We start from the raw sequence: 25,705 nt of genomic DNA, 5'->3' as shown, positions 1-25,705 counted from the left end.
TAATCGTCACTGTCGCGTAGAAACCTTGTATGTTCAAAACTATCATTTATAAGGACATTTTACTAAGCTCTTGTTAATGCTTTTTGTCGTTGGTTAAATATTCATAAAAAACCCACAGATAACTACTCAACCACTTTCATGATCACTTTCAAATTCTATCAAGAATAGACTATCTACAAGATCACAACGTGTCTCATTGCGGCGTGTTTGAGTTTGTAAATCTGCTATTTTTGCTACTTTGGCGCGACACTCTTGTTCAACGAAGTAGGGCTTTAAATTCCAAAACGCATGCGTTGAAATGTGGAGATACAAGGTTTCTACCGGACAACAGCGACTATGTGTCACATTGTATAGTTCCTGTGAAGAAGCCCGTTTGTGTTTTCACATAATCTTTGACCCCAATCTCGCTGGAATTAGTCGTGGAGGTCACATTTGGTTGCCAGGTACTGTCAGCTTAACAAACCTGGCAACCCTGAGCCCCTTTTGCAAGGTCGGCAGTGTTATGTGTCACCAGTGTTTGCTGTGTGGAATGGTGTGTGTAGCTGTGTGGTCGCCCACAGCCCTGCTGCTTGACGTTTGTATGTAAATACAATCACACTGACCTGTGCATGTCCACACACACACACACACACACACACACACACACACACACACACACACACACACACACACACCTGTTTATGTTTACATTGGAAGGAGGACAGCTTCAAGGACAGAACATGCAAAGCTCTCTGATTAAGGCTTGAATTCTGTCAACTTTGCTGTAGTATTAGCGATGCACGATTGAAGGAACGGCTGTTTAATGGCTGTTTAACGCCATTTTAATGAATAAAATGTTATTTTAACCAATCTGTCTGTATGCTAGAGTACTACTGTGTGTTAATACAATAACTAGCTAGTACTTCTGCAGTGGTTGGAGGGAGGTCTCCCTACTCTTCCATTGAGACATTTAGATCCTGGTGTCGGATAGGAGACCGGTTGACAATGTCAATAAAGTTATTCGAAGCAGACGGCCCATTCGGTTGGACTCTAGATGACTGACAAACATTGTTGTGATTAACTCTCTCCGTCGGGAGAGGTAGACACTGCAGAACCTACAGATCGTAGCTTTAACGCATTAGAGGATGGTTAAATGTCTCGCTACTTAACCATCAGTCTTGGGGCTTCATGTAGCGTTTTGTGTGGCTGTTAAGCCTGAGTTGTACTTGGTTGAGTGCCGGTTTTGCACATGGAAAACAGCAATTGTGAGCTTGTAGATTGGCTATTTTTGGTGCTGTTCGTGTCATGAGTACATCCACACACAACGCGATATAAGCGGGAATAAAAAAATCAACCTGTATAAAAGAGGCATCACCAAATTAGACGTTTGATGTGAACTATTCGCTGGTGCATTTTAGGATTGTTTATGCGTCACAGTCCTGGTGTGCAAGTAAGTACATTTTATCTAGCCTGGGACCAGACAAATTTCACTCTGCGATTTGGGTCTGGCACCGCTCCATAGAGAATCCATTTCCTGCTCCAGAAGACGTGGGTAACCAATCAGGGCCCAGTATTCGAATATGGGAGAGTGTAATTAGTAGTTGGTTGTAGGTCTAACCAATTGCGTCGTGGGCCATTGTTTTGATCCCGCCCCTTCAACAAATGAGTAAAATAAGCAGGCAGACATCAACTCATTAAAGGACATGGCATGTAGGGACCTTTTTTAGGGTGGTGGACGTACTGTACTGAAGCTGGTCTGTTGTCTGTGTGTCTCCCCTTGTCCCCAGGTCTGTCTCCCCCCACAGCCTATGCTTTCCCTCAAGCAAGTCTAATGCCAGAGGCTGCTCTCTATCAGCCCCCCCTGCTGGCTACTCCCAGAACGGCACAGACCTCGGCACACAGCCCTGCTCCAACCCTCGCCTACTACTCCCCTCAACCTCAGCTCTACATGAATATGAACATGAACTACACTGCGTACTACCCCAGGTATATACATGAACTACACTGCATACTACCCCAGATATATACATGAACTACACTGCATACTACCCCAGATATATACATGAACTACACTGCATACTACCCCAGGTATATACATGAACTACACTGCATACTACCCCAGGTATATACATTCATTACACTGCATACTACCCCAGGTATATACATGAACTACACTGCATACTACCCCAGGTATATACATTCATTACACTGCATACTACCCCAGGTATATACATTCATTACACTGCATACTACCCCAGGTATATACATGCATTACACTGCATAGTGCATACTACCCCAGGTACAGTACTTTAATTACGCTGCACACTACCCCAGGTATATATGTCACAGGGAAATTGGCAGTCCAGGGAAATTGACAGGGGAGCGCTAGTTTTATAGGCGCGGTGCGGTGCTGCGAGGCGGGGCTTTGATGCGAGGACGACGACCACAACAACAATATAACAACCAGGAAGCTACGCTAGGGGAACGCTGAAAATAAAATGGATAATATGAGAGAAATACTCAAATAAAGTACGAATACCTCAAAATTGTACTTGAGTAAATCTACTTTGTTACTTTACACCACTAGTACAAGGCTCAGTGGCGCACTTCGATAATCATTGGACTCCCCACCCACTACCACTGGGAGCCGGGGTTTGACTCCCGCTCGGGACATTACTTTTTCAAACAACCGCGGACTACTTTTTTTTCGCTGATAAAGTGTAGTTTTGGACCATGACGGAGGCGCGCCGACTTAGCAGACCTTGAGGCCGAGGAGTCGCGCCCGAGCGCCTCCAGGCGCGAGTGCCCGCGACGACCGGCCGATGGTCTGCTAGTCGACTTAAGCACCGTCCGAGTTATGTACCGATAGGCACAGAATCGTAAATGATGTTGTGGGGACTGCGTTTGCCCCAAGTGCCACTCACTGCACTAACATAGCCCGCCAGGCCCGCCCCCGTGTGTGTGTGTGTGTGTGTGTGTGGGGGGGGTGTGGGGCTCATGTCTGGCTTGCATTGCCCTCTAGCGTTGATTCTACAGAATTGCCTGAGGGGTGGTGAAAACAAGCGTACCCCTTTCATTTTCCCTGGAATGCCAATTTCCCTGTAACATATACATGAACTACACTGCATACTACTATGCCCCAGGTAACAGTATATACATGAATTATACTGCATACTACCCCAGATATACATGAAATACACTGCATACTACCCCAGATATACATGAAATACACTGCATACTACCCCAGGTATATACATGAACTACACTTCATACTATCCCAGGTATATACATGAACTACACTTCATACTACCCCAGGTACATGAAATATCTCCTGTGTTGTCGCTGCTATATGACACCTAAATGTCCCTCTGCCTCCGGGGATCAATAAATGTTTATCTCATCTCGGTGTGATCACAAGGCATGCTTCAGGAGGACAGTAGGAGCTGTAGTGTTTGAGTTTTCAGGTTCTCAACGGTACACTTTCTATTTCCATGTTGTTTAGTCCGGAACGGTTGGACTCATTTGCATATGGCAATGTTACCGCTGTAAATCTGAACGCACTTCCTCCTCTCCCTTCTCCTGGTTCTCAAAGTGGGGTCCGAGGGGGTTCCAGGGGGTCCCCAGCTAAATGATTGATATTTGGGAACTAAATTGTCCCTTATGGGTCTGTAACTCTGAGGCCCTTACGTGTCCATTATGGTTCCATTTGTGCACTCTCAGAGTTATGGGGGTATTTGGTCAAATCCATTATCTCAAACTGGGGGTCCTTGAAATGAGCAAGTTTGAGAACCGTTGCTCTAGAGAAGGAACTCCTCTCCCTTCTCCTCTGCCTGTCCATGAGTACTCTTCCTTTCTCTCTCTGAAAACGGCAACAAAAAAAAACGATGAAGCTTGCACATCTGTAGTTTACACCTGTAAACCTGTGATGTGACAATGCAGTTGATTTTTATTAGGATTCTAAAAAATTAGAACTCCTCCCAAAGTGTGTGTGACTCAAACTGGTTAGAAGTCACCAGGAGACATGTGTCTGCATGTGACCACACCCAACTATAGTGACTCAAGGCTCTGTTGACCGGAAGAGCTGAGACAATGGACCCCTTTTAATTACCCCCAATAAAGTATGCAGCGGGCCACTTTAAATTAGAGCCCGTGTTATGTATCATACCCGGTACCATTATGTTAAACAAAACCTTTCAATCCTCTTCATCTCTCTCTCACCCCCCCAACCCACCACCTTGTCCTCTCCAGTCCTCCGGTGTCTCCGTCCACAGTGGGATACTTTGCGGCTCCACCCGGTTCGATGGCAGCAGCCCAGATAGCCGCCCAGCCTCATCCAGCGGGGGTGGGTTCAGCCATGCTGCCCCAGCCTGGAGCCCTGGTCAGGATGCAGGGCCTGCCCTACAACACCGGCGTCAAGGACATCCTCAGCTTCTTTCAGGGCTACCAGGTCAGTACACCACTGGAGATGAATGACACAAAGGAATGTACGCCATGGCTATCAATGCGTTTATGAAACATGGCAGCCACTCGTGTGTGTGTGTGTGTGTTCGCAAATCGCTGGGCAGACCAGCGCCAAACTTTGTATGCAGGAATGCTTCCAGTGTTGTACCGTGTTAACTGTGTTCCCTTCTTACTCTCAATTATTCAGTGGCAGCATTTAGTTCTATTAACCCCAAAGCACAGCCCCTGTCATCCTGGGCCACTGTGTTTTTATTGCGCCATTCAGGGCCTCTGTTAACATGACACTATACCACTATTCAGTAAGGGACATGTGTACTCTCTCCTCCTTTCTGCTTCCCTTCTCATTGGCCTCATGCCAAAAGTATAGGTGGAATCTTCTAAGAAAGACGGTATGAACCATGACAGGGCTCGGTAAATGTGTCGGCTGAAGGAAACCTGCGACAGCTCGTTGTTGTGACAGAAAATACTGGCTCTGTTTGTTGTACCTTCCGAGTATGAAATAAGGGATGTTATCTGTGCTACTCTTGGGGATGCTGGGTAGAAAAGGGTTCATAATGTAAACAAGAACCCCTGTTTAGTCTGTGTGTGTGTGTGTGTGTGTGTGAGAGCAGTTGCCTTCCAGTCTTGAATGCTGGCTGAAAGTGAGTAACTTAATCCTTCAGGAGGGAGTGTGTGAGAGTTCCTTAACATTTCGCTGGCTGTCACAAGGCCACTCTCACACAGGCTCTGGATGACAAACTCATTCCCACACCTGCACCGGTGTTCCTTACAATAGGACCAGCATGCATTGCAGCATATCCACTGTAGACCAACATTAGTTTTATCCTGTGTCTTCTGTCATTTGCTGTGCTCTTGTACTGAACATGCTGTATGTCCTTTTCTCTGTTACTGTCTTTTGTGTCTACTTCATGTGTTTTGTTGTTTCTTAGCAGCACAGGGATTACCAAACTCATCGGGACACATTTTTGTCACAGACCTGTTTTTATGGGTCGCAAGTAAATATCCCCTTTTTACATTGCCCGTATTAAAAAGAAAATCTATAAATAATCCCTACATTTTCCATACATTTAAAACACGAAAGGAAACAGTGAAAATAGCAGATCTAAAATGTTGTAGATCGGCTATTTTCACACTTGAAATGGGGATTAAGTGATTTCATTCATAACGTATTTTTGTAAATTCTTTCTTTTTGGGTCTCGGGCTGATAAAGGTTTGAGAACCCCTGTCTCAGCGTGTGTCTCCTATCTCCATGTATTCCATGAGTGTTTAATGAATGTTTGATGTGCCACAGTGTAGCATCTTGCCATTCTGTTTGTCCATCATTATGCTGTGTGTAAGTACGTCATTGTGACTGTCACCATTATACTGTGTGTAGTACGCACCTGATGACTACAGCGGAATGCTTCAGATGAGCGATCAGGCCCGGAGTCTCATGCAGGCAAAAGAATGGCTGTGCCTTTAGAGATTCCTCAAGGTAAGAAGACACAGAATGGACTGAGAGGGCATCATCCTGGTCTACTGGGAGATCTATAGATTATGAGGCTACAAGTAGAACATGGGGCCTTAATTGACCCATTGCCAGCCTTCTGATTGGTCCCTGACCGACCAACCAACCAGCAGGCTCCTTCCACCTTGTTCCGACCTGATTCTGCCTCCTTCTGGTTGTTTATGCTGAGTTTGCTAAACAATTGAAAAAAGATTAACTATACTTGCACCCGAGATGCACACTTTTTTTTACTTAGGCCAAGTTTAAAATAAGAATTGAACACATTAAATATCAATACGAGGCAACAGCAACCAATGAGTGTGAAGAGGGGCGGGATCACGGGCAGGACTTGACAAAGGGTCAATTGACCATATTCACGGACATTTTTCTCTTACTTGATATTCGCGAGTATGAAGTCACAGAAAAATGGCCGCCCTGTGGCTATGGTCAAGTGCCTATGCCTAATAATCTATAGACCTTGTGTCATGTGCTTTTATTGTGCATGGTCATGGTAATTTCATTGGGCATAAGGGAAAAAATGGTACTGTAAAGTTATTTGATAATATTGTCCCAGGAATGTGTCATTTAGTTATGTGTACAATGGCTGAAACTCGAGTAACGAGTTGGACGCAGCCAGAATATGTCCATGTTATGGTTGTAAAACACCTCTGGTGCAGCAAAATGACTCATTTGCTGGTCAATGTTATCAAAGGCTCTTGTCAGTCTATTTGCACGTACCGTACCAGCGAATTTCAAGAAGGTCCATGTGAATGCCTGCTCCATCCTTCTTTAATTCTAAACTCATAACCCTAGCATGTCAGCCTGGATCATCTGGGCCTGTATTCACATATCATCAAATTAATAGGACTGTTGATTTTTTTTATTACTGCACAGATGTCCAAAGCACCTCACAGAGAGCCAGTTTGCACAAGTACTATGACGGTGTAGCTCACCCTGAAGAAACAATAATGGAGAGAGTCACAGCAATTGTCCAGCATAATAGTTGCTGTGGAACAAGCTTCCCACTAAACTAGACTGCACTATTACTGATATTAAAAGGTGCTTTAAGTGTTATTATTTGTTTAAAACATTTGGTTGTTAAAATGGTTAAGCTCTATATTCTGATAGTAATCATTGCTATAGGGTGTTTGTTTAGTAACAGAGGGGTCTCCCCATCGCTCCAGCTATTTGGGAACAGGGAATACATTTTCAGGTCAGGAAACTAATTTCATCCAGTCAGGAGAGAACTCATTTATCCGCTTTAATTTTATAGTGTTCCAGTTCCAACTTTTTACTGCTTTTTTTTTTTTTTTGCTTCATCACTTTCAATTTCACTTGTTTATCCTGTAGCCCGTATAAGTTCTCTCTCCTGATTGAATGGAATTGGTATGCTGACCTGAAAATGTGTTTTCCGTTCACTAAAGAGCTGGAGAGTCAGGGAAGACCCATCAGGATATAGAGCCATTTAACTCTAATTTCAACAAAAGAGAACTTGGTGCACCTTCAAGTATACACTGAACATCATTCCTACACACTGAACATCATTCCTACACACTAAACTAGGCAGCAACATTACTGCTTCCCGTTTATAGCATAGAGAAAACATTAAATGACCTAGACTGAGAGGGTAAAAACATATTTTATTTTTCAAATCAACACTCCTATTCTTATGAACCATGTGAACATAGAACCTGAATACGAACCAGCCAACCCTCCCTCACTAACTCTTTAAATCACTGTATTTAGTGAAAATGCAGTATATTCGTAGTATGTTTAGTCTCGCAAGCCAGACTGTTGCCTCCCACAAATTTCAAATGCTTCCGTCATACAGTCTGGAGCACGATAGTGCTGAAAACGATCCGGGGGGGTAAAGTGGATGTCCCATCTAGTCTTTGCAATCGCGTACATTTGTCCTACTGTAAATCAAATTAATCGAAGCATATAGCTTGATGCTTAGCAGAAATGAACAATTAATATATATATTTTAAAGATATTTTGTAATATATCTTCGTTAAGGGAAATTACGATGATCGCTTCCTTGCTCAGCTTTCGGGAGGTGTAGTTCCAGACTATAGCATTCAGAGATTGTGGTAGTCTGGCTACGCGAGACTATAGTATGTTGGGCTTATGCGGACAATGAACAGTGTGCAGTCTTCAAGCAGGTGGTGCACAGTGCATATTCCCCTCTCTGATTTTCTTTTTCTAACAAAAGATCCTCTGTAATTAAACTTTATTGTTATTGTACAATGCACAAGTGCCGGTACAACGAAAAGTGAGCACTTTCTGTTGTACCAGCGCGTGTGTGTGTGTCTCTCCCTCGCTCCCTATCATTCTATCTAATTCTGTTCTCTGAAATTGTAGCCAGGCTGGGTGTTTTCGAGCATAACCTCTAACTTGGATCAGCTTTTTGATTATATATTTTTTCGCATGTCTTTAGAGTGATTTATTCGATTTTCAAGATGTGGAATCATGTGTCAAGTAATACTACAAATGCATGTTGGGGTTTGTGTGTGTGTGTGTGTGTTGGGGGCTCATGCTCTGCCTGTGAGGGCCTCCTTTGTGGAACAGAATGTACTCTGCTTTTGTCACAGTTAATCTTTTTCTACCTTACTGGAATGGTTTGATTGGCTTTCTAGGACCCTTTGGTTCTCTCTCAGCCTTGTGGGGGCGCCGCCTGGTGTTGGCATATTGTAATTGCAGGAAACAGACTTGCGTGTTGTTCAGCCGTCTGTCTTTCTGTGTCTAACTGCATGTGCCTGTCTTTTTTTTATATGTCTGATCTTGTTCTGTCTAGGGGTGAAGTTAATCAATTATACAAAATAATCGTAATTTTTTTAATCTAATGTAATCTATTAATTATCCATCCCCATTTTGGGCATGTCATTACAGATGAAATGTTTTAATAAGTGATGCGACGAGTTGTGAGCTTTCAACTACTGTGGCATGACAGTGTTGTGCAACAAAGTATAAAATAATGCTTAAATGATTAATCGATTTTTTGATGTATAAAATATTTAAAATATATATTTTTGAAGTGCTTCTTGATTTGATTAATCACAAAAATTATCAATGGAATAAACAAGTTCAGTGGTTCTCTAAGTGAGGTCCAGGGACCCTCAGGGTTCTTTTGAGAAATATCCAAACGGACCTTTACAGGTCTGTAACTCTGAGAGTGTACAAATGAACCCGTAAGTTGCATTTGTGCACTCCTAGAGTTATGGTGGTCTGGTCCTTTTTTTTAAATTAAAATGTTTGAGAACCACTGCCCTAATTCCGTCCTGACTTGTTGTGTGTGTGTCATGTCTTTTGTCTGTCCATGCAGCTCCATCCAGAAGGTGTTCTTGTGTTGTACAACTACAGCGGCCAGTGTAGCGGCGAGGCCCTGGTCACCTTCCCCAGCAAGGAGGCGGCCCGGCAGGCCATGGCCGAGCGCTCCAGTCAGCTTTTCTACGGTCAGCCGGTCCACTTAGCATTCTGCAACTGAGCACTCAGCCTGTGACCTCCCTCCCTCCCTCCCTCGTTGGTCTTCTACTACTGATCCTCAACCCACAATCCTCGCCACTCAAACCACAATGCCACGATCCTCGCCACTCAAACCACGATGCTCGCCACTCAATACCAAGATGCCAAGAGCTTCGCCACTCAAACCACGAGCTTCGCCACTCAATCCACGATCCTCTCCACTCGGTGCACTATAACCACGAACCTTGCCACCTGCACAGAACAGCAGAAACTGTTACTCCTCTAAAATGAGTCATGGCTGCATTCGTTTAATGTGATGCGATACCCATGAAAATTGGCCTGCACCTCCCTCACTTATTGTTTCTCCCCTAACTTCTGTGTTTCACTATTTACCACTAAAGGCAATGCACACATTACAAGGCTGGTAGCCTTTTATGTATGGCTGTATGCGTGTATGTCACTTATACTGAATGATCTTGCTTTCAGATGCTGGGCTGTGCAGTGTAGCCTATAAAAAAAAGCCATATAGACTGCCTAAAATGTATAATAGTACTCAGTAGCAGAGGTACAATGTAAGCTGAAAATGTCCTCTCGACACGTTTAGAGATCGTCTCTACTGTAGCTCCAGTGGCTGCTGGTTCAGAGTCACAGCAATGCCAAAAATGTGCCCTTTTTTCCCGTTTGTTTTTGCGCTGTAAAGAGCATTTCTGTATGGCATAATGCCACCCTGTCTAGTCTGTCCAAGCACTATAGACTTATATCTTTGTTTCTTTAATCAAGTGTCTTGAGAGTCGCATTAAATACCGTTAGACTAGTATGATGATGAAATGATTCGTTGATTTTTTCTTCCTTTCAAAAGTGGAGATTGTGTTTTATTTAAATGTGAAACAACTGAGGCATGCCCTGAACCCTTGAAACCGGTGGACGTGGGATGTCTCTCTTTAGTTCTAGTTGCCGGACTGTTTAAACGCGCTTTGATCCTCTTCTGCGTGAAGCTTAATTTATACTCGGCAGTACGACGTGTCGCTTACCTTTTGGCAAGCGACACCGTTGCACTGCCGAGTATGAATTAAGCTTTAGACCAGAACACTGTGTTAAGCTGCATGAAATCCTCTTCTTGTGACAGGGCTACCCAAAAACACTACTGTATTTGGTTTCTCATCTTTGCTGTGCCTACATATCCCAGAGTGCAATACTGGCCTGACCGAGGCTGGGTCAACCTCTGGTGGCAGAGGGGACAATTTTTTTTGTTTTTGTCTGTGTGTCTTTGAAGCAAGTTTGATACTTGTATAAAAACGTAGAACTGTGTATATGACTGTAAACAATAAATACATTGATATTGATATGATTCACTTGGTATGAATTTAGGCTGAATTAATTTGGTCTTACAAAGCTTGTTTTCATGTACAGTATAGTACAAATGTATGACTTTTTGCGCTAACATTACTCCTGATTTGTATTTGCTGTCAAAGATAAATCAATTTAGTTATTGTAAAATAAAGAAGCAATTGAGCTGCTTGCTACTGATGGTAATATGATTATATTAACTTTTCTTGGCATTCCTCTGGAATTAGTTGTAGGGGTGCAAGAGTTAATCACTATTAGTCTATATTTTTTTATTATAATTTACTATATCAATTAGGTTGATCCAACTCCTGCACCCCATAGCAAAAATGGCTACAAACCTACAACTCATTGTGAGCTTGTAGATCTGCTATTTTCACGTGCTATAAAAATATTTTTTTGCAGATTCATTGACATACAGTGTATGTATATATATATATATATATATATATATATATATATATATATATATATATATATATATATATATATATAGAACATTATCAAAGAAAACACACTTATCGACTTCAATTAATCGAAAAAGTAATCCATTGGATAATCACTAAGAAAACACATGGAACATTCTGTACACCTTCGAAAACGGCTAATCTACAAGCTCACGTGAGCCTGGCACCCCACACCCGTCACTCCAAGCTGATAAACCTGAGCCAAGTCTACACCCCCACACAACACCCTGGGAGCTTGACAATTTGTACTTTTTATGAGGGAGTCTGTGAACTTCTGGGGATTCATATGGGAATCGGGGGGGGGGGGGGGGATTTCATAGGTGTAGAGTCTATTTCTGATGTTATATTTTCAATTGCTGGTCAGTCTTCGGCCTATGTGCTAAAGGTCAAGTCAAGGTCTCTCTCGCACCTTCTCATCCAAGCAGGTGTCCAAGCAAGCAGCAGATATGTTTGTTGTAACCTTGCAGGTATGCTGGAACCAGCCGGGGGCCTATTACACGAAAGGAGAATTAAATAAGCCTGGATTTAAGTCAAATCCAGGTTTGACAAAGTCTGGTCCGTACAGCCTGGTTTATTCCGTTCCATGAACGCCAAGCCAGGCTGAAAAGGAGCGACTTTGTCGAGCTAGACCTTGTCAAGCCAGGCTGTGTCGGGGCAGGATGGTAAAGCCAGGCTTCACGTATTCCTACTGTATAAAAGACCATGAAAGTCGATAGCAGAATCCTTGAACTTGACCAATCATGGAGCCCAAAACCAGTGCAGCGTTCTTCCCTGTTGCTGAACAGCAGCACTGCAACAGCTCCCCCTTGGGGGAAACAAGTTAACAACAACACTACACAATGACAAAAAAACTGAAAAACGTTAATAAAAACAATATGCAAGTATAATCAGTCAATTCTTCAGCGGTGGTCTCTTCATGTTGTAGTTTAGTAATGAATGGCTCAAGCTGCTCTCAGATCCCTTTTATGCCAGGTGAGTACAGGTGACTTCATTCTTCCTACACTTCACATCCACCAGTTTAACTTGTCACCTTCTCTCTCATGGAGCATATGATGAAGTACTTCTTCCTTGCTGGCCATGTGCAGTATTCTTGATATCTAACCCAAAACTTGCTGAAGATGCATTGTGCTCCATGCCATAGAGGCTAAGCCAGTCAGAACTTGTCTGTCGGCACCATGATGGATTCTGTAACACTGTCTCTGATGACCAGTTTGAGGAGCAGACTGCTATAAAGATCAGGAAAGATGCTCTCATGGGCATGACCGCATGACACTGTGCTGAGCTTGTGTGTGAGTGGACTGACGCCTTCCCCAAAATGTGCAGAAACGGTAGAGGGGGAGTTGAAGCACTGGTGTGTCTTGGTCTTTAAAACATTGGGGTGTATCCTCACACACAGAAAGATCACCGCCCTCATCTCTTTAATCCCATCATTGGCTAAATTAGCCCCCACTCTGTTGTGAATGGTAATGTCCTTTACCCACATGAGATGTCATCCTGAAGAGCAAGAACATTAAGCAGAATCTGGTGAGCATGTTGTACACCTTCAGTGTTGACCATGGATACTGCATTCGGTCATGATGAGCCAGACATCACCATGATGTAATATGTCCCTATGGCAGCCATCTCTGGAAAGGGTGTGATACACATGCTCAGTGATTAAACTGATGTGCTTCTCCTGTTCGTGTATTGGGGTGTATCGGGTGGACGCACAGTTGGAGAACTGGGATGACAACCTCTTATCCGTATGGCAAAGGCAAGATCAGAGCGCAAAACGCTTTGCTGGCAGGGAACTTCCCAGGCTACCCTGATGTGCTGGGTGAGGTGGGTGCCACAAGTTAATGGCCATTCCTCCAACAACGACCAACCTGTTGCACCACGTTTTGAGGCCTCATTTACAAGTGATGTTGTGGAAAGTGGCAGACCACCAAGCTCCACCTGACAAGTCGTTTGATGTCACAAAATGTGGATTTGAGATCCATTATAGTATCCCTGTTCCTGTCAGTGCTAAGGGTGACCCGGCACCGTCAGAGCTATGTGACATACTGTAGTCCAATATCAATTTAGGGCACAGAGTAAGAAGTGCATCACTCAGGTACTGTAACTGCTCTCTGGTGAAGATAGTTACTGATGATATGTTCTAAGCTACAGATGAGGAGTGATGTTGATAAGGAGGATACTTGTGAGGATGAGGTAGACCAGGATGTGGGTAAGATCATTTTGTGCGTGCCAATCAGGAGGGTGAGGGCCAGGAGGATGTGGTGGGTGGACTTTCTGATCCTGATTATGAGTTTGAGCATACAGAGCATACATTTTTAAAGTAGTTGCAAACGATAAATATTGCCATCTTATCATATCATTTTACACTCATGTTTTTATGAATATCAGTTCTTGTGATTTTTTTAAATTTTATATCACAATAAAGTGAACCATTAATGTTCATTAAGTTGGCCCTGGCTCATGGACTAAGAGGTCCTTGGCCTGAAAAACATTGGTACATAAATAATACAAATTTGGCACTAGAGGAAAGGTCATGGGGTCACCAAAATAAATGATATAGGTTCCTTCCTCTAAGGAGTATGGATGTGTACAGGTATATACTGTAGGCTCAGTGCAGAACTATCAGTGGTGGACAGTAACTAAGTACATTTACTATCTGTCTGTCTGTCTATTCATCTATCCATAACATTTATTTAACCAGTGTAGTTTCCATTGAGATAAAAAAAAAAATCGAGAGAGTCTTACCTCCTGATATTGTCAAATAAGGAGGATAGATTTGAATAGCAAAATTTGTGTGCCAATTGTACTCTAGAGACACGCAAACTAATAATGATAGTCAGGCTATTGTTTGCGTTAAATAATGTCACATAATATAATAATGCAAAATGAAAGACAAACGGGTCCAACTCTGAAATAACATTTTATTATTGAGTCAACAAGAAATTACAAACAATGCAAAATCTACGTTGATTAAAACGGGTGACTACATTCTTGTAACCGGCTAATGTGGTTTAACCCCGTGGATGGATGCGCACGCACCCGGCAAAGTTTACAACCAGGAAACCCGTCTATAGTACAGCATGGTAAAAGAATCCTAATGAAGTAACCCTAGTCGACCACACTATCTGCCCTGTCCCAAGAACTCCATGTTGAAGTGAATTATCACTTCCATTGTACCTCTAAGCAGCAGTCATGCATGGTCTTTGGGCCTGATCTACACTTGGTTTCATGCATCACACACGTCACAAATAGCACATCTATTTTCGGTGCACGGCACAATGCACAATCAAGTATAAATCAGGCATCGGATGCCAGGTCAGGGTTACACACTAATGTTCTGTTCTGTTCATGGTCTATGGCGGTGGTTCTCAACCTTTTCTGGATCAGGCCTCACCCATCTTAGTGGTCAGATGGGTGGGCCGTGGGTACGTTTATTTGTGTTCTGGCTTGGATCGAGAGAACTAACATTAAGTTCATATTTATCGATATCACAATGAAAACTAATTTTTCAAAGTTGTACAGAAAAAAATACCATGATTTTTTTTTATAATATCATAAAAATCGTGTGTAAAATCGTGTTTTGCCAATTAGTTGGGGACCAACTTGCGATATCCTCACGGCCCACCAGTGGGCCCCGACCCACAGGTTGAGAACCACGGGTCTATGGAACCCCCTTGTATACAAGTGTAGTTCCGCCACTGGCAGTCGGACACTGATGCTCTGATAACCTGCATGCTTCAAACTCCAAATGAACCACTGCTTCTTCGTAGCTTGCTTTGACGTGGAAATAAATCACGTTGTATATGACTCCCACAGCAGCAACTGGTTCATTCCCTCTGTGAACCACTCTAACTGGTTTGAAATAACTGAACAATACCTCTTCCCCCTCCAAAAAACAACAACAAAAAAAGCACTGCAGTCTTAAAAATTACAAAATGTTTTAAAATACAAAATGTACAAGAACTGACAATACAAGGCTTGGTAAACATCAGCTAAACCTGTATTTACCTTTTTTATTTTACAAAACCTTTTATATATATTTATAGATATAATGTCCCCGACCCATTATTATTTTTTATATTTTTCTTTTTTTTAGGAATGACATCTATTTCAAACAAAAGTATCAAAAATAGAGTTCTTACAGTCTGTGTTGTCATGTTGAAATGGGAACGTCATTGTTCTCTCTTTGGTTGTGACATAAGAGGAGACAGCAGCGAGCGCTTTGCTGTGAATGCTGGTTTTACATCGAAAAAGACAAAGAAAAAAAGAAAGATTTGCTGTCGTTTTCCCATCTCCTGAAGTCTTTCAAACAACACAACCCCCCCCCCCCCCTCCCCCGACCAAACAAAAGCGACAATGGAGTTATTCCTGAAAAGAAAAAACAGCACATCATATTCAAACAGGAGTTAAGGCATTCCTAATAGTCTATAGTCAAATAGTGACATCATTCTCTCACTATTTGGAAGCATTTTTTTCCTCTTTTTAAATTTTTTTTTACACACAATTATTTTGACGAGACAAATTACAAACAGTCCACAATCAGGCTGTTGGTATGTTTTGTCTCATCAGTGTCACATATTGCATAGGCTAAATACATCTTGTTTTTATAACTGGAGAAAAAGCATGAACAATGGTCGTTTGTACGCCATATTTGGTACGAACACCGACACACTCACACAGCCTGTTTAACACAACCTGTTAATTGCATGAACGCTAGCGTTCCTATCCTGGGCATGTCATAATATGTTGGACATTCGGCAAAAATAGGCAAACATTCAGCAAAAATAGCCAATCCACAAGTTTGTAGAGAGGTTATTTTCGGTGAAGGATTTGGTAAAAAGGGAAAGAATTGAGGGGACCAAGTACAGACCCCTGGGGGACCCCGGTCAACGAAGTATATAGGGTTTTACATGGGAGTGTTACAACACTCCCATGGGTGCTATGCTAACTGCGTCAGACATGTCTGAACTCTACTCCTATACAGGCAGCTAGGTCTTCTTTCTCTTTTTAAAAGGCATCAGGCAGGAGTTTTAATGCATAGCAGAATTTGTTTACGTTTTGAATTATGAAAAAAACAAATAAAGGGAAAAATAACCAAACATGCAAGAGTATCGTCGTATAAAAAGAAAAGTTGTGTTAAAGCAAACGAACCATTTAACATGTTCAGTCGTTACAAGCAGAATGACAGCATTCCAGCATTCAAGGTCAGCCTCTGTGCTCCTCCTGTGATTGTTTAGGTCCGTTTATTGCTACTGTACAGCCACCGTGAGGCTGTGAAAAGGGCCATCGCCACCTCATAAATAATAGTCTTATATTATAGATGCCATACTGTAGACAAAGCCGGGAGCAGGGCAGTGACTATTGCCACAGTTCTGCAACCATAAGCCTTGTTTATACCCCGTCGAACAACGGCGTTGCTTAACGACGCGAACCAATTTTCAACCTGGATTGAAAATCCGTTCTAGTCGGGAAGCACCATTGTTGTACGATATGGAGTATAATAAATTAAGCTACAGGGGACGTGGAAGAAGCGGTTCTCTGAACTTGGGTACTTTACATGAACACAGTATATAAAGACATCTATATATAAAATACTTTTGCAATTGTCTTTTTTTTCCTCCCCCGAAAGGACGACAATGAAGCTGCTGTGCCCTTTGAGAGAGGACACAGCAGCTGTCACAAAAGTGGAAGGCACACAGGGTCCCTGGGAGACTTGTCCTCAAAAACCTTAAAACTTAAACCTTAAAGATTTCAACCTAGCGTCCCTATTTTGGTCATGTCATTATAAACACATTTTTTACAAAAAAGGAAAAATAATTCATTGAGACATTTCACCTATAATGACATGCCCAAAATATATACCTATATATTTAGTTCGAAAATAGCCGATCTACAAGCTCGTTGTGACGTCATGTACAGTATATCGGATTATTATATTTTTCTACCAGGACACCGTTGTACGACTTAAGTATAAAATAGGGTTTAAGTGGTTAATGCATGACAGTTCACACGGGTCTGTCTCTATGGATCATTCAAGCACCGTCTTCCAACCACAACTCGAATAAACAAACAAAACCCACTTGGACTGCCTGGGCAGCATAGGTCCTGAGCTACAAACACTCCTGTGCTGCAAAAACAACAACAACAACAACAAAGAACAAACAAACGCAGGGTTCCTTGAAATCATATCCAACCCGACCCGAGTCGTAAAAATGCTTATTTCCTCAAAAATATATTCCACATCACATTCAGCTGCAGAAAGGTCACAAAAAAAAGCTGTGCAAAAAAACCACAAGAGCAAAGCTTTCACTACCATTCAAAGCTGCTATAGCTGTTCCTGTTAATAAGGCATTTTGTTCACCCTGAAGAAGTCAAAAGGGTAATAAGGGAAATAAGGTAGGGTTGCAGAAGATAAGGGGATAAGGGAGGAGGGGCTAATTTACAGATATCTACAGGGCTGGAAGGTCTGTAGAAGTTGTGGAATGTTGCATATTACAGATCCCATCCAGCACCAAAAGGACCTCTCCTACCTCCGTGCCAGGCCCCCGGAACACCTGAGACTTTTACGCTAGAGGATTTGAACCTGATGCCACAGTAAGGCGCTAGAGTGCTGGTTCTCGACGTAGGGTCCGGACCGGGAACCAAATCCCGTCCAAATGGACCCTCAAGGCCAATCGTTTATTCTTTGAGCGACCGACGTGTCGCACGACCAAAGTGACAGACGCAGAGGACCTCCGCAGATGGTGGTCGCGTACCTCTGGAGAAATTAAAGGTTGCAGACGCCTTCATAAAATGTTGCGTACTCTGATTGGTTGGGAAGATGCACGGGGCCACATCCACTTCCTTGTTTGCGTTCTGTGGCATCGCCGTCGCATCAGCGAGTCGCAGACAAAATGACTGCCTAAAACGACCATTCTGAGAGACGTATTGCAACGCTCAAAGCATAAATTGGCCTTTAAGGGGCCGAAACTTAAGGGTCCATTTGGTTCCATTTGCACACTCTCAGAGTTAAACTAACACTGAGGATTTTACAGTGTAGATTGGGGTCCCAGAGATTAAAACATTGTGGCAAATCGGGGTCTGCGCCTATTGCATATCAAACTCGGGGATGCTTGAAATGAGAAAGGTTGAGAATCTAGAGGATTGGAACCCGTTGCCACAATGAGGCGTGGACAGCCGTCAGCCACTGTGAACGCCAGAGGACAACACGAGGTGACGGAGTTGACGTTTCCCCATGGTCCTGCATTTCCCGTCAACACTTAAACAGTGTCAGCGCTGTGCTAAGAGAACCGTGATCCATCGTAACACACTTGGGCGTCAATAAAAAATAAAATAAAATAAAAGACAAATTTAATTTCGATGCGCGAATGCTGTGTGGCAGTTTCCTATGATTTCATAATTTTATCAGCAATTTAGAAAAAATATTAAAAAAGAGAATTTCGATGTGCGAATGCTGCGTGGCAGTTTCCTATATTTCATCATTTTATCATGGCAGATGTCACATTCCAGCTCTGTCTCCCTCTGTATTCATGCCCTGTTCTGCCTAGAAACAGTTAGGTCCCCTGGACCCCACTGTGAGAACCAATGCTGTAGATGCATTCTATTCAACTGATAGTTTTTTTCCCCACGAGTGACTGCTTTGTATCGTAACGTGGATGTTAGCTCTGAAATGAAGTCAGGCTTCACAAGGAGGAGTGTCTGTCTGTCGGTCTTTCTGTCTGTGTATCCGGTAGTCTGGCAGATGGCAGAGTTCATTCTCAGTCCGCGCCGTCTTCTTGCCGTCCCGTTGTCCCTCGCCGCGGTGTCTCGCCCCGGTCCGGACCGGTACAGGAGCAGGACCAGGGTGAAGGGGCGGAGCAGGAGGAGCAGGAGGAGGAGCAGGAGGAGGAGGAGGGGTTGTGAGGGCCTCGGGCGGAGTGCGTCCCAGCCTGGCTGCAGGGCGGGGCTACGACTGGCTGTGTGCGGCCTGAGGGCCGTGCGCGCCGGGCGACTGGGACATGTCTCTGCCGATGATCTCATTCACTGTCGAAGAAACAAACAAAAAAATTAAAATAATATAATAATATAAAATAGACTTTACATCTTCGTCTGATATTCCAGTCATTTTAGAATGCCAGGTTGAAAGCTTAACATTAAAGAAACCTTAAACACAGCTTAACAGATAGGCCTCATTTCACAGTATTTATGCCAATATGGCTGCCATGAAAACGGTCTGTTGCACATGGAAGCCACGCTCTTATTAGACCTGTCTTCTTTAACCACTTTCAACCTGGCATCCCTATCGTGGGCGTGTCATTATAGGCCAACAATTTATAATGTAAAAAAAACTCCCAAAAGAAACAACTTCTGATCCACAAGCTCACGATATTGTGAGCTTGTAGATCGGCTGTTTTCACAATTCGTTGTGGAGGAACATTATAAAATCCATATTTCCTGCCAGCAGAGGGCGGTGGTGTATCACTCTCTGGACAGAGTGCTCAAACTGCCATGGTTCTCTGGGTGGAAAACAACTCAAAGGAGAGACAGCGACTGGCAGACGCAAAAGGTCACAAAACCACCGTTTTGACGTGACATCTGCTTATTCACCATCGACACACCAGAAGAGAGAAACCATTTAGTTTGACTGTGTGCGTAAGTCCTGACCTTTGTGTCCGGGGGAATTATTATTATAACTTCTTCTTTTTTTTTTTGTTTTACCATTTTACCACAAAACACTGACTCCTGTTGAACCCAATCCTCCACGGATCGCCAGCCATCTCAAGCTGTCCATGACTTCATTAGAGCCAGTGGTGGAGGGAAGTACTCTAATTTTTGACTTGAGTAAAAGTAGCAATACCACAATGTAAAAATCTTTGTTACAAGTAAAAGTCTTGCATTTTGACTAATAATTTGATTATGGTAATTATTATGAATCAAAATCTGCAAAGTAACTAACTAAGTAGCTAAGAATACTACAGTGCGTAAATGTACTTATTTACTTGATTACGCACTGGTTGGAGCTTTAAGGCAGGATAGTACATTCCTGGGGCCTGTTATTGGGGGTATGTGTGAGTGTGTAAAAATGTGTGAGTGTGTAAAAGCTCACCCAGCTTGTAGATCGGCTATTTTCTAAACTTTTCCCTCTTTCTTAAATCATTTGACAATATGGCCAATATTTGACCAGTTTTTATAGTATAATTTGTTGATTACTTTTGATGCAGTAATGATCTTTTTCCTTTTATTTCCTTCTTTTTTTTTTAGGTATTAAAAAGGTTTTAAAAGTCCTTCAATTGTCACTTCACTGACATCTGGGGACCCCCAACCCCCCCCAAAAAAAATCATGTGGGGACCCCCCTGGGGGTCCCGACCCACAGGTTGAGAACCACTGCGTTAGGAGCCCCGAAATTCAATAAATAAGGGAGAGCTCACTCGCTCGCGGCTGGGCGCTCACGTCCGCTTTCAGCCAACGAAGGAACACAACCTCCAACAGAGGGCTGATTGTTTGGGAGGCCATTTTCTGTTGACACCACCAGGCCCACTATGACTCACAGAGCTCCACACGGTGGGGAGCCAGTAAAAAAATTCAGCCATATACATTAAATCAACTTCAAATGTCATGCTCCCCAGTGGTACGTAGTATATACTGTATATATATCGTCGTTGTCGGGTGGAAACCTTGTACAGTATGTCCAAAACGGTTACTTTTCCGGAAAAAATGTGTTCCAATGTATTCTATGCAGTCATTATTTAGTCAGAAGCTCTTGTTAATACTTTTCAAAATCGATCAAAAATCTACAAGCTCACAATGCGTTGTCGCGGCGCATTGTGAGCTTGTAAATAGTCTATTTTTGTTACATAACATCGTTAGACTGTGTTATACTCTTCCTTATACTCTTGTATAACGAAGTAGGGCATTTATTTGCAATTTAAATAAATAATAAAATAAGTTGGACTGTCAGAGATACAAGGTTTCTGCCTGACAGTGACAATATCTTTCGGGAAGAGCGAGAGAGAGAGAGAGAGACTTTCATTTGTCTGGTATTTGTGGACAATGCCATAAAATATTTTCCAGTGGACTGAGAGAGATATATATAATATTAATATATATATATATATATATATATATATATATATATATATATATATATATATATATATATATATCCCAAATAGCAAAAATGGACAGATCCACAAGCTCACGTGTCGTACCGCGATGCATTGAAAGCTTGTGGATCAGCTATTTCTGCTATTTATTCAAACATAACTGTAGTTAACAGTCCAGCCACAGATGGCTCTGTAAATGATGACTTGTTACTGTGTCCTCCGTCACATGATGGTGTCACTTGTCCTGAAAAGAGCTGATCTACAAGCTCATGTGATGGTGTGTACTGTACATTAAGCATCAGTGGGACACGACGGCTTTTCAAACTAGTTTGGTGCTGGGTGGGCTGCCGGGGGGCCTGTCAGACACACAGACAGACAGACAGACAGACAGACAGACAGACAGACAGACAGACGTGTCCATACATGACCGACAGAATAACAAACTCTCCAATGGATTCCTCTGGGCATATTGCTTCATTCATACTTACAGTAGCACTATGTGTTGTGTGCTTATAGATCTGCTATTTTCAGCATGCAAACAGTAAACGGTGCCGTTTATATAGCGTCTATATTACAATGTGCATTTACATTCACTCACGTTCACACACTTATTGTATTCGGCCGCGGACCCCCATCTCAAAATGTGTTGTCCCAGGGACCCCCCCAGAAGCAAAGATTTGAGTTACAAATGTTTGCTTTGAATAATATATATATTCAAAGATTTGCACACATTTTCACGATTTTTCAAAAACAGCAGATCTACAAGCTCATGAGCTTGTATATCTGCTATTTTTGAATAGCCAAAGTATAAAATAATGGCTATAGCTAAAAGCTTAAATGACACAGATCCCGGATTGAATGGGTTAAAAGGGCTGTTTTTTTGCTCAAGGACACTTTGACACTAATCCAGGGAGATCGAACCGGGAACCTTCAGATTCCCCAAGCCGCCCCGCTCCACCTCCTGAGCCACTGCCCCCCCCGTCAGTTCTAAACCAGGCTATACTGACCACTTGTGCAGCTGTGTGTGTTTTTCCATCATCACAACATTCCCCACATTCACTCCATACACCACAAGTCAATATCTGATGAACAGGATGGTTCAATACGGTTCAACTCCACTGGTGGAAAGTAACTGAGTAAGTTTACTCAAGTACAGTTCTTAACCCATTCAACAGTTTTCTGAAAAAAAACATATGTTGCTATAATATCAGTGGTGCTCTAACGTTTTCATGTCAAGGACCCCCAAAATGATATGTATTTGGCCGTGGACCCCCATTTCAAAATATTTTGTTCCAGGGACCCCCAGAAGCAGAAGATTTGAAAGATATTGAAAGATTTGCAAAAAATGCTTTCCAGGTTTTAATGGGTTAAAGGGATAGTTCACCCCAAAAAAAATAATAAAATCCTATCAATTACACACCCCATGAAGCCTTGAATTCATGGAGATTTTTTTGTTTTTGTCGCATACCTAAGCCAATAATTTGACGATCGGCGGAAAGATGCTAATGTCTCCGCCGCTGGTCCTCAATAATTGGTTTAGGAATGCGACAAAAACAAAAAAAATCTCCATGAATTCAAGTCCCCATGGGGTGTGTAATCGAGGAATCGAGGCCTTTTACTTGTTTTAGAATTGTTTCTTCATTGTGGTATTGATACTTTTACTTAACTAAAACATTTGAGTGCTTCTTCCACCACTGAAAAACTCCCTACTGAATGAAACTGATGATGATGAACGGCTTTTAGTGTTGAAAGGTCCTCCTCATGTAGAGGAGTTTGATGTGGAGAGACGTTGCGTAAGTATTAATTAAAAGGATATGAAAGGATAATTGAGGCTGATTAAAACATGATCTACAGTATACCCACATTACTAGGATATATAAATCAATCCAAAATGAAAACAACCCCTCTTAAAATGACAAGGAAAACATAGCCAGTGAATTAGCTTATTGCATCCTGAAATAAAACAAAACAAAACATAATTCCTCAGTGGTTTTTGCCAACAGCCATTAAAACAAGATCATATTTCAAATAATGACATATTTAACCACGTTCAACTTGGTGCCCATATTTTGGGCACGTCATTACAGGGGAACGTTTAAAAAAAATGTTAAGCAATTCTCCAAAACTGTGAAAAGAGCATTGGATTGGCTATTTTAACTTTAGCCAAGTATTAAAATAGCGATTTAAGTAGTTAACTGTCCAAATAATTAGGGAATATTTAAAGGTGCTGTTTCAGCTCTATATTCATTCCCATAGTAATCATTGCTATAGAATGTTTGTTCAGTAACAGGGGTCTCATCGTCTCGGCAGGTCTTAAGACACAGAAACAAAATTTAGGTTGGGAAACCAATTGTATCCAGTCAGGAGAGAGAACTCATAGAGGACACAGGTGAATTTGAAGTGAAACAAATAAATGAGCAGTCACATTTTAAACTAGAACACTATCAAATCAAAGCTGATAAATACGTACTCTCTCCCGATTGTATTCAAATTCGCAACTCACCTAAAAATGTATCTGTGTTTACTATAGATCTGGAGAGACGGGGAGACCCCAGCTAAGGAACAAACACTCCATAGCAATTAGAACTTAGTGATTTAACCCTTTAAGACCTGAGGCGATTCTTAAAAATGTTTTTTGAAAAAAACACCCCAAAAAATTGTCACGATTTTTCAAAAATAGCAGATCTGCAAGCTCATAGCGCGGCACTCGGTGCCGCGCTATGAGCTTGTAGATCTGCTATTTTTTAATAGCCTAAAGAAATCTAAAAGAGACACAGATGCGTTCCCGGTCTTAATGGGTTAACAAAACATATTTTTAGTAACCCAAAAATATCACTTACAGCAGTTTTAAGTAAATAATATTTAAGCAAATGATAATGTCATATTTAAGTGCATTCAACAAGAGATTGGGGCATCACCTCCAGCTCAGTGATGGGTAAGTGGTGTTCTTGTAGCAGTGAAAGTTTCTCTCCATGGTGGCGTGCATGGTGTGTGGGCACAGTTTTTGCACAGTGTGTGTGTGTGTGCCACGCGCACAATGTGTGTGTGTGTGTGCTGGTGTGTGTACATCGTGGTGTTTATTTGTGTTTGTGACACATCACACATGAGACACCTAGAGCCACCGTCACTCACATCATCCTGTTAGCGTGGGAGGGCTCTTCCTCTTGACACACACACACACACACACACACACACACACACACACACACACACACACACACACACACACTAGTGTAGTGAAGGCAGTATTGTAGATGTAGTCGAATACAAGTATAAAGTTACCAAGAAATGGAAAGTAAAATAAAAGTACCTAAAAGTGTACTCAAGCACTATACTTGAGTAAATGTACTTATTTACTTTCCACCACTGGACTGAAGGCGATCGGACTGTCACACACAGCGCCTATTAAGGGTGACCTTGAGGCATGACCTTCCAAAACAAAAAAGGGCTAAAACGGAACAACATACGTCTGCACAGAAGAATCCCCAGTGTTCATTTATCCATTTGTAACTCTGAGAGGGTGCAAAATGGAACCAAATGGACCCTTACGGGTCCATTTGGTTCCATTTTGCACCCTCTCAGATTCGACAGCGTGTTGCTGTTGATGTGAGCAGTGAGGTGTGAGGTGCTGCAGGCCAACACTGAGTGGGCGGCAGGCATCTGAAAAGAACATCAAAATCGCTTCACTTTTCCGCTCCAGATCTGTGCAGAAAGCACAACGTGAACCTGTGTGACAGATCATTAAGTCATGTCGGAGCGAGGTCTGTGTCACTTTAGATTTCTTTGGCTATTCAAAAACCGAGTGCCGTGCTAATGAGCTTGTAGATCTGCAAAAAAAATAATTATGGTGAACATTTCTGCAAATCTTTGAATATATATTATACTTAATGTTACTACTTATGTTGCTATATCAGTGGTGCTCCAACTTTTTCACATCAAGGACCCCCAAAATGATATGTATTTGGCCGCGGACCCCCATCTCATAATATGTTGTCCCAGGGACTCCCAGAAGCACAGATACGAGTTAAAAATGTTCGCTTTAAAACATATATATGAATATTCAAAGATTTCCACACATTTTCAAGATTCTTTTTAAAACAGCAGATCTACAAGCTCATAGCACGGAACTCGATGCCGCGCTATGAGCTTGTAGATCTGCTATTTTTGAATAGCCAAAGAAAGCTAAAATGATACAGATGCGTTCCCGTTCTTAAAAAGGTTAAACGTGCTGCAAGTGATATTTGTTTTGGTTAGAAAAAAAAGTTCTTATATTCTGATAGTAATCACTGCGTTGTTTGTTCAGTAACAAGGGTCTCCCGGTCTCTTTAGCTCTTTAGTAAAGTGAAAATATAATGTTCAGGTGGGGGATACCAATGTCATCCAAACAGGAGAGAGAGAGAGAGAACTCATACTGGGATACAGGATG

General features: G+C 42.3%; 2 protein-coding genes across 4 annotated transcripts in view; one reads left to right on the top strand and one right to left on the bottom strand.

Annotated features, from left to right (window-relative positions):
* Nucleotides 1–10,736, top strand: part of esrp2 (epithelial splicing regulatory protein 2) — a 37,743-nt gene extending 27,007 nt beyond the window's left edge. For both annotated transcript variants that reach the window (XM_080437876.1, XM_080437875.1), the window contains exons 14-17: nucleotides 1,767–1,965; nucleotides 4,228–4,426; nucleotides 5,816–5,914; nucleotides 9,249–10,736. In XM_080437876.1, the coding sequence (XP_080294002.1) occupies nucleotides 1,767–1,965; nucleotides 4,228–4,426; nucleotides 5,816–5,902 (485 nt within the window). In that variant the 3' untranslated portion in view covers nucleotides 5,903–5,914; nucleotides 9,249–10,736. The remainder of the gene's footprint in view (nucleotides 1–1,766; nucleotides 1,966–4,227; nucleotides 4,427–5,815; nucleotides 5,915–9,248) is intronic.
* A 3,369-nt stretch (nucleotides 10,737–14,105) lies between these two features.
* nfatc3a (nuclear factor of activated T cells 3a) overlaps nucleotides 14,106–25,705 on the bottom strand; it is a 142,587-nt gene continuing 130,987 nt past the window's right edge. Inside the window, exons 11-12 of one of the 2 annotated variants that reach the window (XR_013933091.1) lie at nucleotides 15,949–19,218; nucleotides 14,106–15,806 (exon numbers count right to left, since the gene is read on the bottom strand). Coding sequence is in view for 1 of the 2 variants with exons in the window: in XM_080427126.1 (XP_080283252.1) it covers nucleotides 19,142–19,218 (77 nt within the window). In the remaining variant the exon portion in view is untranslated. Of the gene's footprint in view, nucleotides 19,219–25,705 lie in introns of both variants that reach the window. The other variant, XM_080427126.1, reaches the window with a different exon arrangement.

This window comes from Gymnoscopelus braueri (genome assembly GCF_963280865.1).
Source record: "Gymnoscopelus braueri genome assembly, chromosome: 1".
In the NCBI taxonomy this organism is placed as follows: Eukaryota; Metazoa; Chordata; class Actinopteri; order Myctophiformes; family Myctophidae; genus Gymnoscopelus; species Gymnoscopelus braueri.
The sequence above is the reverse complement of the archived record's forward strand: the minus strand, read 5'-3'. Positions and strand labels throughout refer to the sequence as shown.